This window comes from Crocuta crocuta, unplaced genomic scaffold (assembly GCF_008692635.1).
Source record: "Crocuta crocuta isolate KB4526 unplaced genomic scaffold, BGI_CrCroc_1.0 scaffold143, whole genome shotgun sequence".
NCBI lineage: Eukaryota > Metazoa > Chordata > Mammalia > Carnivora > Hyaenidae > Crocuta > Crocuta crocuta.
Genome location: NW_027529175.1, coordinates 1,008,765 through 1,021,330, shown reverse-complemented (window position 1 = coordinate 1,021,330; position 12,566 = coordinate 1,008,765). Strand labels below are relative to the sequence as shown.

General features: G+C 44.9%; 1 protein-coding gene across 7 annotated transcripts in view; it reads right to left on the bottom strand.

The window, feature by feature from the left end:
• Window positions 1–12,566, bottom strand: part of TNRC6B (trinucleotide repeat containing adaptor 6B) — a 243,249-nt gene that overhangs the window by 42,276 nt on the left and 188,407 nt on the right. For 5 of the 7 annotated variants that reach the window (XM_077757919.1, XM_077757920.1, XM_077757921.1 and 2 more), the window contains 5 exons: window positions 10,803–11,144; window positions 5,946–8,294; window positions 4,170–4,328; window positions 2,577–2,752; window positions 243–317 (listed from right to left, as the gene is read on the bottom strand). In XM_077757919.1, coding sequence (XP_077614045.1) covers window positions 243–317; window positions 2,577–2,752; window positions 4,170–4,328; window positions 5,946–8,294; window positions 10,803–11,144 — 3,101 coding nt within the window. The remainder of the gene's footprint in view (window positions 1–242; window positions 318–2,576; window positions 2,753–4,169; window positions 4,329–5,945; window positions 8,295–10,802; window positions 11,145–12,566) is intronic. The other 2 variants (XM_077757925.1, XM_077757926.1) reach the window with 1 other exon arrangement.

The window sequence follows — 12,566 nt, the reverse complement described above, 5'->3', positions numbered from 1 at the left end:
AGAGGAAGAGAGAGAATCCCAGGCAGGCTCTGCACTGTCAATACAGAGCCTGATGCGGGGGCTTGAACTCATGAACTGTGAGATCATGACCTGAGCTGAAGTCCAGAGTCAGACGCTTAACTGACTGAGCCACCCAGGTGCCCCTAAATCTATAATTTTGAACTATATTTGGCAGTGGTCTTAACATTTGTGCTAAAAGTAAAGGTTGGGATATATTACACATAGGGGAAAACGAAACTTACCAGCAATCCCATATTTGAAAACTGTTTGGCAAGAGGATTCATCCATGAATCATTGTTTCCTCCTTTCAGTGAGCACTACAGAAATGAAAATGTGCAACCTCAGAACCAAACATTTTATTTGCTCTTACTTCATATCTGAGTTGTATTTAAGTACTGATTGAAAATGAAGAACCAACAGTTTACCTTCTCGAACCCAAATTTCCCTCTTTAACTGTAGTTAATTTGATATTTTCAGTTAGTCTGAAAGAGTAATATGCTTTAGTTTGATCTATGTTTTCATTCTTATTTTATTTGTCACACTGAATTAGAAATAACTGGAAAAATATACAGTCAGCTGGTGTTTTTACCTTACAAACAGAAGAAGGTCAATATCAGATTTTCTAAAATACAGTTTTCACATGCTAGTACTTTCCCTTTTAGTATCTTCTTGTAACCCAAGCCAGTTTGCATTAGAAGAAAAGAAAGTGTTTGATGCTAGTGCCTATTATTTGGAAAATAAATAAGCACTAGCCTATTTAAATAGGCTATTTAAAATGGTCATTAGTCTCTGTGTGGATACAATGAGGACTCATCTATGTAGCACTTCATCTGCTTGTTTCATAAAGGACATGGGTCCCCAGTGGGAAAGATCCCTCTTACTGTAAAGCAAGGCAGACACGACTTTTTGCTTCTTAAGGGACAATTAGTTTCTCCCTGACGATGACACCAACATTAGCTCTACTTTTTTCTCTACAGAGAAGGCAGGTTGGACTATGATGTGGATCTTGTGGGGAGCGGGGGATGGAACTTTGTGCACTTGTGAATTCTACAAATAAAAACTGTGTTTTGATCGTATTTGTTATGTCGATGTTATTATTCTTGGAAGTGAGTAAGTTCACGTAAGTTCAGTTACAGTTTTAAGGTCAAAAAAGCCCTCAATGGAGGGAGGGGAGAACTGGTAGTTTTTGCTTAATGTGAATGGAGTTTCAGTTTTGCAAGATGAAAAGAAGTTTTGTGTCTAGATGGTGTTGATGGCCACACAAGATGAATGTAGTACTCAATGCTACTGAACTGTGTGCACCTAAAGATGATTAAAATGGTACATTTTACATTATCTCTGTCTGTATCACCATCAGTTAAATAAAAAAAAAAAAAAAAAAAAAAAAACAAAGGCCCTGGGATACAAAAGGTCAGAATTGTCAGTGGGCGCAAAACACTGAACTCCCACTGAGCTGAAGGGATCACATCCTGGGGCAGCCTGAGTGAGTGAGCACCTTCTCCTTGGTCACTTTTGGTGGTAAGCAGTCTCCCTCCACTGCCTTTTCATTCAGTCTCGTTGGGAATTTGTAAATGACACAAGCAAGGCCACAACAAGCCAGATAGCATGAGAGTACAAAAATGCGGAGAAGTTTACTGAGTAATTCCTTTGTGACCGGGGCGAATAAAAAGAAGTCCTCAGAAGGGAAACTGCTAACTGGCTGCTTGAACAGGACGTCTCCAACAGGAGCTACCTGTGTTCTTAGGTTGTCCAGTTACCGTATTCAGAACAAAATTAATATCCTACAGCAAAGGGGATAAAGGCGCAGCCCCCTTGGCCACCTGAAGACCTTCCAGGGTGGCACCTGATATTCGAAACCAGGACAATATTCACTGTGAAGCTGAAATTATAGGGCTGCCCCTTCCTTATTTCCATCAATTGATCTGTGGAAGGGAAAAGAACGCCTCTGCTGAGAGAGTGGTTCAGGTTCAAAGACCTGTTCTAGACTGAAAACAAAGTCCTCATCGAATTACGCACATCAAGGGAGAAGTGGAGTTGCTCCAAGACACGGAAAGTGACAGCTTTAGAACACAACCTGGTACGGGATGTAGACATATCACCTGGCCGCTGCCTCAGGCTTGCGAACCTGCACTTTGCTTTGCTGGGAGAGCAGTTCTGGGTTTTGGAATTTCCCGGATTGGATAAAAACCAATCATGCTTATCACCACTGGAGACGCTATCTTACTTTGGTTTCTCTTCTATAGATCATGGGGACTTACCCTAAAGTCTTCCTCCGTTTTAGAATGCAAAAACACAAAGCCTTGAAAGCTTCTGTAGAATTATATGGAAACTAAAAGTGAAAAAAAAAAAAATCTCCTGCCCCTGAAAATTCCACTTTACTCACAGCAACAGCTCTGAGGTTCAAGGTTTCAAGGTCATAGGGAAGGAAGATGAGGAGTAAAGAGGAAGTACTTAATTTGCTCTTAAGAAAGTATTTTCCCCTTACGTAGGACCTCAGAACTCCTTCCATTAGACAATTCTCAGTTCTGCCTTCTAAGAATGAAGACACAAGCTCAAACATTTCCAAAGTGGGCTACCTTCATTTGCTTCTTTCCTCCTTGTCCCCAGCTTGCTGAGTTGTGGGAGGAAGCACTTCCCTGAGAGCCGGCGGTGTTCCAGACTCCTCCATCGTCCTCCTCTTCCCAGCTGGGATGGCGAGTTCCTGTCACTGGACCGTCACTCTCCCCCCAGCCGTCTTGCATAGATTTGGAATCTTTAAGAAAAACAAAAACAAAAACGGATGGACTGTATGCAACAGCTACATAGAACAACCACCACAATGATCGGTACTTACGAATGCAGCGTTCTGGGATATTTGTAATCTTACCAAATCCCTCCATACGGCGAGGCAAATATTCTAGCCCCTTCTTCATTCATATTACCCAGACAAAGGACAAGTATAACTATAGCTTTAACTACAGAGGATCCTTAGGAATAAAAGACTTTCTTAAAATCTGGAGAAAAGTGCAAGTTTTGTGATGGAGGAAGGGTGAGCCTGAGGTTGGGAAAGACACATGAAAGTCCTGACAGTACTGGTTAGGGTCAGGTTAACGTCTTTGCCAAGGGTCTGGTTAATGTCTTCCACCAGCATTCTGGATCTATTTCAAATCCACGGCATGGTACTTCCCATGATGATATAACCAGTTTTACAGTGAAAACCATGATGAAATCAGGTCTTTATAAAGCGATTTCTATGAAGTGAAGGAGATTGATAACTTTTAAAATGCAGTCAAAACACACAGGCACAAGGATGAATTTCTAGAATACAGCAGAGATTGTACTTCTTCATGGGCGCTAGAAGAGTCAGAATTATCATACGAGAAGACTGACAACAGAATTTCTCATTCTTATTCAAATTTTGAGCATTCAGTATGACCACATTAAAAAAAAAAAAGAAGGCAATTCTTTAAGTCTGCAATATGGCGAAAAGAGATGTTGGAATACTTTTTAAAGAGAACTACAAACAAGTGAAAATGGGCACTTGAAACTGAATTTTTCAACCGAGGAACTTCCAAGGAGACATTCCGTAGCATCGGTTTACAAAGTTTTGCAAATGACTGTGACAACACGTTGCCAGCTGGATCAAGTAAAGCTGAGACTTTCAATGGTTATGAATAAGTGCGGCATGCTTTGTGGAAAAAATTCAAACGAAGCAATCTTTGTTGGGTTCAAGAAACCCTCAATGTTCCTATGTGGGTGGAAGTATGAGAGGAGAGACAAACGGACAAGGAAGAAACAGAAGGGTGAAGTCACTGAGCAGCAGAGACTATGTTCCACATTAAAAGCCAGGAAAGCCTTTTTAAATTATAGTAACAAAGGGGCAGAAATGCAAAATAGACATGGTGAGCGGTGTCTAAGTTACTGGCCAAAAAAAAGTACGTCAACATTTCAATTCTGGCCAGATATTAAACCTAACTTAAAATCAACAAAATCAACTTCCAACTTTTAATTCAACGTAAACATGTTAAGATACCCAAAGCTATGTCACGGCCATCTGTTATTAATCCTCTATTAAAGGTTCATGGTCCTGCATCTCACTGAAGCGAGAGTTAACATTACAATAGCCCTCACAAAAATGTCTGACCTCCGAATTAACGGAAAATGCCTCACAGATAATGCTCTAAACTTACTGGGTTTCATGGCATTTGGAGCGTTGGAGGGGGCGTTCCCCCAGCCCGTGGTCGATGCTCCTGTGTCGTCCATTTCGCCCCACCCAGGACTGCTTTCATTTGGCTCACCCCAAGCTGAAGTACCATTATCTGGAGCAGGTGGTGTGCTTTTGCTCCAGACTGTAAAGAAAGAAAATGTGTCTCTAAGAATGGTTTGTTAAATGAAACATCCCAACACCCAGGGGTGGAAGGTGGGGAGAAGGGGGACGAAGAGGGACTCCTATGTTCCCCTGGTAGAGATGCAAATGGGTTTCAGCCTCATAGGGGGCAACTGGTATTGTGGCTTTAACTTTAGGCCCCGTAATTCCATTGCCAGGAAATTATACAACAGATATACTTGGAAAGTATGTGAAATGACATGTACAAGGATGCTCTATCTCTGTTGGGAGCCCTTTGGAAGCAACCTAAATACCTATCAGAAAGGGGCTAGTCAGACCACTGTGTCATCCATGAAACCAATACTGTACACGAAACAAAAGACAAAATGTACATGCTAACATGGAAAGTTTTAAAGTATGGTGAAAAAGGCAAGGCGGAGGGAGAACAGCAATCCCTTCTGTGTAAAATCTGTAAAGGGGAGACACATTTTGCTATTGGTAAGGAACAAAATTTTTGAATGAGACATAAAACTCTAAGAGATTACCTGTGGGAAGAGACCCTTAAGGGCTAAGAGTCTTTTATTGATTTCATTTTGCTTTTCTGTACAGTTTGAAGGTTTTTACTATATGGATAATTGGGGTTTTTTTTTTACATGTTACCAGATTTCATACTAGATAGGGAATTAATAAACAGTATTTATTTCCTTCCTCATTCTTTTCAGTATCTTGGGGGGTGGGGAGAACTAGTTAAAAGCAATCATTCTGTAAGTGGCCATAACTGCACTCACTGAACATTCCCCAAGATGTACTCAGGGAGTGGAAAACTAAATATGAGTAACTTTAACTAAAAAACAAAAACAAAAAACAAAAACCACCCCACCTGAACAGTGCACTCCTGTAATTTGTTGAATTCTATGCTTTATGGGGACATTCAAGCGGACAGTGCCAAAGATGATATTACAAGCGCTACTTTTAATTTATCAGGTATGATGTTTCTATTCAAATAAAGGAAGAAGAAAAGTATAATTCTGGGCAAGTGATTATCAGGAGAGAACAATTTCTTTTACAAAGTATTCCACTTCCAGAGGTGATCATTAAAAATCATCTGGAGAGGGACTGAAGCCTTCCAGACACCAGCTGTGCTAGAGCATTCTGATGGCCCCTGCAAGAGTAACATAAAATACTTCCCTTTGTTGGGGAAGGAGAAACACCGAGGATGTGTCCAGGGGTAGAACTCAAATGGAAACCAGGTCTATTTCTGCTACTATTTTAATTCTTCGTTTTAAAACCTGGAGTATAGTTCGTTTAGTGACATATATTTTTTGGATTCTGCAGACCAATACAATTACAAAAAAACAAAAACAAAAAAAATCCCACACGAAGCAAAAACCCCTAAAACTTTGGGAGACTAATACAGGGATGCCATCTTTTTCCTTCTACCAAGAAAGAACATTAAAATGTACCACCAGCATCTGTTATCACTATCATCTTATACAAAGAGAGATTCTCTTAACAGCAGAGTAGGGTAAACGTAGGAAAGCTTTCCAAAACGAGGCTAGTTGAGTAAATGAAGCTTAATAAAAATGCCCTCCTTTAGGATTTTTCTTCATCAAACCCACAAGAAAAAGCCACTGCCTACCTGATGCTGATTTACTGGTCATCGGGGTAGGCAGGTTTGGTTCTCGAGGTGCTGGGCCCCCTTGGGAATTCTTATCCCACAGATTCACATTCTTGTAGTTATAACTGTTAGGGTCTCCCCATGCTGAAGTGCCATCGTCGATGTCCATTTTCCGACTAATTGACTGTGGGGATGGCTCTTCCCAACCGCTGGGTTCCTCGTCCTTAGGGGTTACCGGCTGTGGCCCGCTGCTCCAGTTGGAATTGGAAGGTCGTCCGTTGCCTGGAGGTGCTGGGGGTGGGCCTCCCCATGAACCAGACGCCTCTGGTTGTGGTGGCGGTGGCTGCTGTGGCTGCTGCTGCTGTTGGTGCTGTTTATTCCAGGAATTGGGCTGTCTGCCTGTCTCAGTCCATGCCGGAGACCTTTTGCAATCTTCCCAACCGCCTTTGGAAGCCAGGCTTGTATTCCCACTGTTCCCCCAAGTCCCGATTTCATTCTGCCCTCCTTCGCCCCACCCAGACACAGGTTTACTTGCAGGACTTTCCCAGCTGCTGTTTTTCGCCTGATCGACTTCCTCTCCCCAACCATTCTTCCCAGAAGTCCATCCTTGATTGGGCTGGCGTCCCCCTCCCCACCCCTGATCCTTGCTGGAGTTCTCATTCCAAGAGGAAGATGCCTTTTCGTCTGGTCGTCCGCCTCCCCAGTTGGAAGAGTTGTTGTTCTTGTAGTCATTCCAGCCTCCTGTGTTCTTGGGGTCTTTCCACTCTGTAGAGGCTGAGAGCTCCCCCCATCCAGACTTCATTTGATTGCTTTGGCTGGGTGCATCTCCCCAGCCCCCTGAGTTCTTGGTCTGTGTGGCAGCGCTCTCCCACCCCTCAGTTCCTTTGTCAGATTTCCCCTCAGGCCTTGGCACCTCTTCAATATCCCACACTGTGTCCTGCTTAATTTGAGTTTGGCCCCAGCCAGTGTTTGAGAGCACCCTGGGGTCCAAATCAGTTCGGCTCAAAAGAGTCTGTAAGACAGCCTGACAATCAGGATGTGTGGGCCGGTATGACCGACGGCCAGAATTATGACTGTCACTACTTCCTGCTTTGTGGTTGCTTCCAGTGCTTTGACCTCCAACTTCACTTCCTGTGGAGCTGGAAGATCTTCCCCAACAGGGAGCCTGGGCATTGCCTTGGTTTTCAGGGAGGGGGTGGCCCTTTTGATTGTCCCATGCTCCAGTGCTAGAATTTGGTTGGTTTGGACCACTCCATTCTCCAATTTTCAACTCATCAGACCCAGTCGGCTGTTTCCATTCTCCCTGAGAGACCCCAGATGTCGTTTTGTTCCCTTCACCCCATTTGTTGTCATTAGAGTCCTGAGGGCCAAAGTTCCAGGACCCACCCGTAGACCTGTTACTGTTGTCCCAAGAGTCATTTTTTGACCCAGTTGATTTCTGAACAGAAGCTCCTTTCCAGGAGTCCTCTCTATCCTTTCCATTGTTCCCATTGTTTCCAGAATTGCTTTGTCCAGAGGCTGTGTCAGTTCCAGAAGGCCCCCTAGCTGCACCCCAAGATCCAACACTCCCAGTCTTTCGATCTCCAGTGCTTTGTGAAGGGGCATCAGTGCTCCTGGAGGCGTTCCCCAAGCCCATTCCAAAGGGCATTCCCTTATTCTCCATGGGGTTTGGTGAACTTAAGTTCAAGGAGTTAGTGTTTCCATTTTTTGGTCCATCAGTGTTATGAATTTGAGCCTGTTCTCTGCCAGAGACAACAAAATTCACACCCGCATTTTCCATCTTTGACTGCTGTTCCCTGGATGCCTGACCTACTGTGCTAACCTGTGCACTGGAATTACTAGTATCCGTTTCCAATGCCCCTTTCCTAGGATTTCCTTCTTGGACCAGCGCTGGCCAGGCAGATGGGTTGCTATTTGGGTTAAAGTTGCTGAAGCCAGAGCCAGGTCCAATTCTATCCTGACCACTCACATTCCTCCAATTTCCTAGTCCATTGTTGCTCTCTGTAGTAGAGTTGGAAGATTGAACAGATTTAGTCTTAGGGTCAGATTTCCAGACCCCAAGATTACATTCGTTTCCAGAACTTGCAGACTGGCACTGGCTCCCTTTTCCTTTGTTACTAGTGGTGCTTCCTGGCAGAGTGCTCTTCTCAGAGCCAGGGTTCGAGGCACTGTTGTTATCGGTGGTGTTTTCGGAAGAAGACTCAGTGTCTTTGCTGGCAATACAAGGCCACTCTTCCATGTCAGACCCGTCTACAATCACCTTGTCCCAGATGTGAATTGGGTTGGGGGAGGCGCCGTTGTTGGAGGAGGCTCCCGGGCCCCAAGTGGAATTTGCATAATTTGAAGCAGCAGCACCTCCAAGGGTTGACTCTGGGGAAGAGATGGTCTTATCAATCACAGCTACACACGTACGCTCTATTAGCACCTCAAGCTCAAGCTGCCCCTAAGAGAGCTCACCACGTTTCCCCACAAACTCACGTCTCTACCCAGCTGCCTGTCGCGGTAAACTGTGTCCCACCTGTCTTAGTCACCTCTTCCGTTTCATTCTGCCTGGTTGGTTTATTTGCTAGGTCTAACTCCACAGCATCTCTCAAAGCTATCCCCTTATCTTTTCTTTTTTTTTTTTTAAATGTTTATTTTTGAGAGAGCGCGAGACAGAGCACGAGCAGGGGAGGGGCAGAGAGAGAGAGAGGGAGACACAGAATCCAAAGCAGGGTCCAGGCTCTGCACTGTCAGCACAGAGCCCAATGTGGGTCTCGAACTCACGAACTGTGAGATCATGACCTGAGCCAAAGTTGGATGCTTAACCGACTGTGCCACCCAGGTGCCCCTCTCCTTGTCTTTTCTGTTGACAGAGAAGGGCCTTCTCCTATCTTGAGACAATGCAGTAGCACCCTGAACTTGCTTTGTATCTCCAATCTACTCGAAACACCCCGGCTAGAGTAATTGTTCTAAAGCACACCTTCGATTAGATCACTGCCGTAGGGGAAGCTTCCAACAGTTTCCTAGTGCACAAGAATAGAGCTAGACTCTTTGGCCTGGAGTTTGATCAGGATGCTGCATAACCTGGGAAATGATTTTCTAATCTTATCTTCCACTGTTTTCTATGTAGATGTCAACATTCTACACTATTTGACATTCCACAACTTGTGCCTTCTCACTTTGGAACCATTCCACATTGGCACCTACTGGTTTTTCCTCCTGAATGCATATACTGAAATTTATTCATCTTTCTGGGCCTACTTCAAGTGCCGTTTCTTCTATGACATTTTTTTTTGTTTTAAGTTCATCATCTGAAAATAACCTTTCCCTGTCTAGAGCCATTTTGCTCAGTGCTGTGGTGCCGTGTTCACATCTTCCTTCCCCCACCTTAGCACAGAGACTTCCGTAAGAGCTCCCCCTCTGAGGCAGAGACCCTATCTTGCTCACGTTTGAATTCCACATAGTGGCCAGTGCATTGCTGCTCAGGAAGCACCTGATGAATGATGAATGCCCACCCACCTAGATGCTAGGGCAGGCAAGCATGCATCAATGTGTATGCCCAAGGACCTTAATCTGATAAATGAGTCTGGCTCAATACATACTTTGATGGAATTTATCCTATTTGCTGGGGGGAAAAATGACATGCTTTTAACCCAGTAATTTCTTCTAAAGTTGTTTTAGTTATTTTAACCAAGAAGTTTTAAATCAATATAAAGTTGAAAAAAGCCTTACAGAAAGCCATATAAAAGTAGGGAAGCAGAGAATCTCAAACTCTTCAGATGTAGGGGCCTCCTTGGTTTTAAGAACGCAAACAAGAGAATTTGACTCGCACTGGACCCAGACCCCTGTCTGCGTCCAGGCCTGGCTGGACTGAGCTGCAGAAACACTCAACATGACTGCTCCTCACATACTTCCTTTTGCAAATGCTTATGATGGGCCAGGAAGGAAGGGCCATGAAGCTTTCGCTTGCTTGCTTTGGGTCTGGCCTGACGGCCACCACAGAAAAGCCTGGATGAAGCCTCTGTCCCCATGAGGTTTTTCTCCATCTTTACTCTGCACATGAGACAGTAATAGAGTTTTCTAGGCAATTCTGTGTTCAAACTCAGAACTAGAACTAGAAGCATGCTACAGTTGATAATAACCAATTCACTGTTCTTAACAAGGCTTGATGGTGTTCAAGCCTTTATAGAACAGCCTCAAAAAAATTTTTTTAAGAGCTAAGTAGAACTCTGTTAATAAGCTTTAAAAAGAGCGGGAGGTGATGCTTGGAGGTTCTTCGCTATTAGGTGATTTAGTATTCATCTATTAAAAACTCTCAAAACTTCTAGTAGAGCCTTTCAGCTAAAGATACCTTATGTCTACATACAGGTTTTAACAGAGCTCAAACTCCTCTAAAGAAATAATGATTTTAAACATCTAATATAAAACAATAGAATGATACTGTTTGGTATCCACCCCCCTCCCCCAATTCTACACTGTAATCGAAGAGATGATTCTCTCTCCACCCCCAGCGTTCTAGGAACATAAACTCAGGCAGCCAGAATTCAGAACAAGCGCCTGCACTGGCCCCACCTCCAGCCACACCCTGGGCACACACTTGTGGTGACAGCTGGGACCACGAGGCTGGAGTTTATAATGCGCTTGTCAGAAAAGGAAACAAGGCCCCAAATGGTGACAACGAACGGCAGCCACACTGGCCTCTCACGCCAGCAGCACACCCTGGACACTAAAAGCCAGTTTCAGAAGGGAAGTGCCGGGACACCTCTCATTCAGGGGTCCTCTCCCGTCCTGGGAGGGAACCCGAGGGTCTTCTGGGGACTCTCTACCGGGCAGCATGACAGACATGTTCGCTCTCTTTAAAGCTGCCAGGAAGTCCCTCCCGGCCGGGCTCCTCACCTGGTGCAGTCCCGCCGTCACTCTGCAGCGGCGTCCCTGTCACTTGTGCGTTGCTGGAGTTTGCTCCGGGTGCCGTGGGGGGAGGAGGCCCTGCCCCGCCCCCGAGGAGCATGCAGGATGGTGGAGGGGGCTGCCCACGTTTTAGTAACACTTTGTGGTCCTGCTGGCAACGGAATCGCGGCGGCACCTCCCGAGGCATGTAGCGGGCGGCGCTTGGCGGTTGTCCGTTCGGCACTGCCACCCTTTTGGCATTGTTGCCACCATTGACTGGTGGCGACGGAGAGCTGCCAATTGGGCTGGCGGCCGCTGGTTGGCTTAAACTTGGTTTCGTCACTTCGGGCACTGAAAAAGAGAGATTGGGAAACAGTCTTTGAAATCCAATACATTTTTTCCGAAGACTGTTTTTAAGAGGGCTTACGTGAGACCCCTTCCAGTAATGGGCCTTCCATCCTACTGCGACTGGACGTGGTCTTTCTAAATCCCTACATCTTCAGTTTACTGGAGATCGGGCAGAGGTGGGGAGTGAGGGGGACGAGGACCTGAAGACAGCAATACCACGGAACTCTAGTCCATTAATTAAGGGGAAGGGGGAAGCAATCACCATTCACTTCCCTAAATCCCTGAAAGGCTCCCTAGCAGGTCGAGGGATATATATACGGGCCCTCAATAAAGGTTCGAAGCTCTCAGCCCAAAGGCCCTTTATCCACATCCTTAAAGATCTACCTCTGGGAAACTTTTCCTGAAGTCCCTGGACCAGGTAGGCTAAGCACCTTCATTTTGTCCGTCTTTCTTTACCATGAATTTACCATATTATATTGAAATTCTCATTTATAGGCTCCTTGCTCTCACCAGGCCCAGAGTCCCTCAAGGGTGAAGACCCATCTTTCATCTTTTTTTCTCAGGGCCTGGCACAGAGAAGACCCCACACGGACCCTCAGCCCAGGAGAATCACAAAATCAACTCGGTTTTGATTTCGACAGTTACCTGAACAAAAAACACTCTTGCTTGGCACTCTGTGTAAACCATTAGAAATGTTACAAGTTTTGTGGGTTTTTTGTTTTCGCTTTTGTCAAAAAAAAAAAAAATTTAAGGGTACTTTGTGTATTTATTCCAACTATTTAAAACAAAAATGTCAAAATGTAGGCATGTTTCCTATTTACTTTAAAGAATGTAATGTTTCACCTTTTAAAAAGGGCAAATAGGAAGGATGGGAATGTGCAGGATGACCGTGTGAAGATGCGATCTGCAGGGCACTCTGCAGAAGTTGAGGGCTTTCCCCTCAGCCCTCCACAGAATGTCCTTCTAGATCTCTACGTCCCTTGCTTCTTCCTACCAAAAGACTACCACCCTTTCCAAGAAAATCTGCCTGGCAAACAGAGGCTGGCAATATTACAGAAACAATCATTGAGCCTGACCGTTCAGATGATTCTGAGGTCAAGTTCCCGGACATCCAGAGTAATATCTGGGCCAGCTCTGGGGCGGTACTGCCCTGACCACTGTAATGGTGCTGGGCCAGCAATGCTGCTCGTTGAACTGGCTCCTTTACGGAGATAGAGACATCATCAGAATCAAGGGGCCCAATCTACCTCCACTGGGTATTGGTGAGTACGGGAGTAACAAGAAAAAGGAGCAAGAGCCTGAAGTAACTTCAAGGCAACCCATGGTCTAATTTCAGCCAATCATGAGGCAGTATTGGCTTTTCCAGTAAGGAAGGGAGGTCAGAGGATCCATAACCTGATGAGCAGAAGAATAAACCTATTTCTT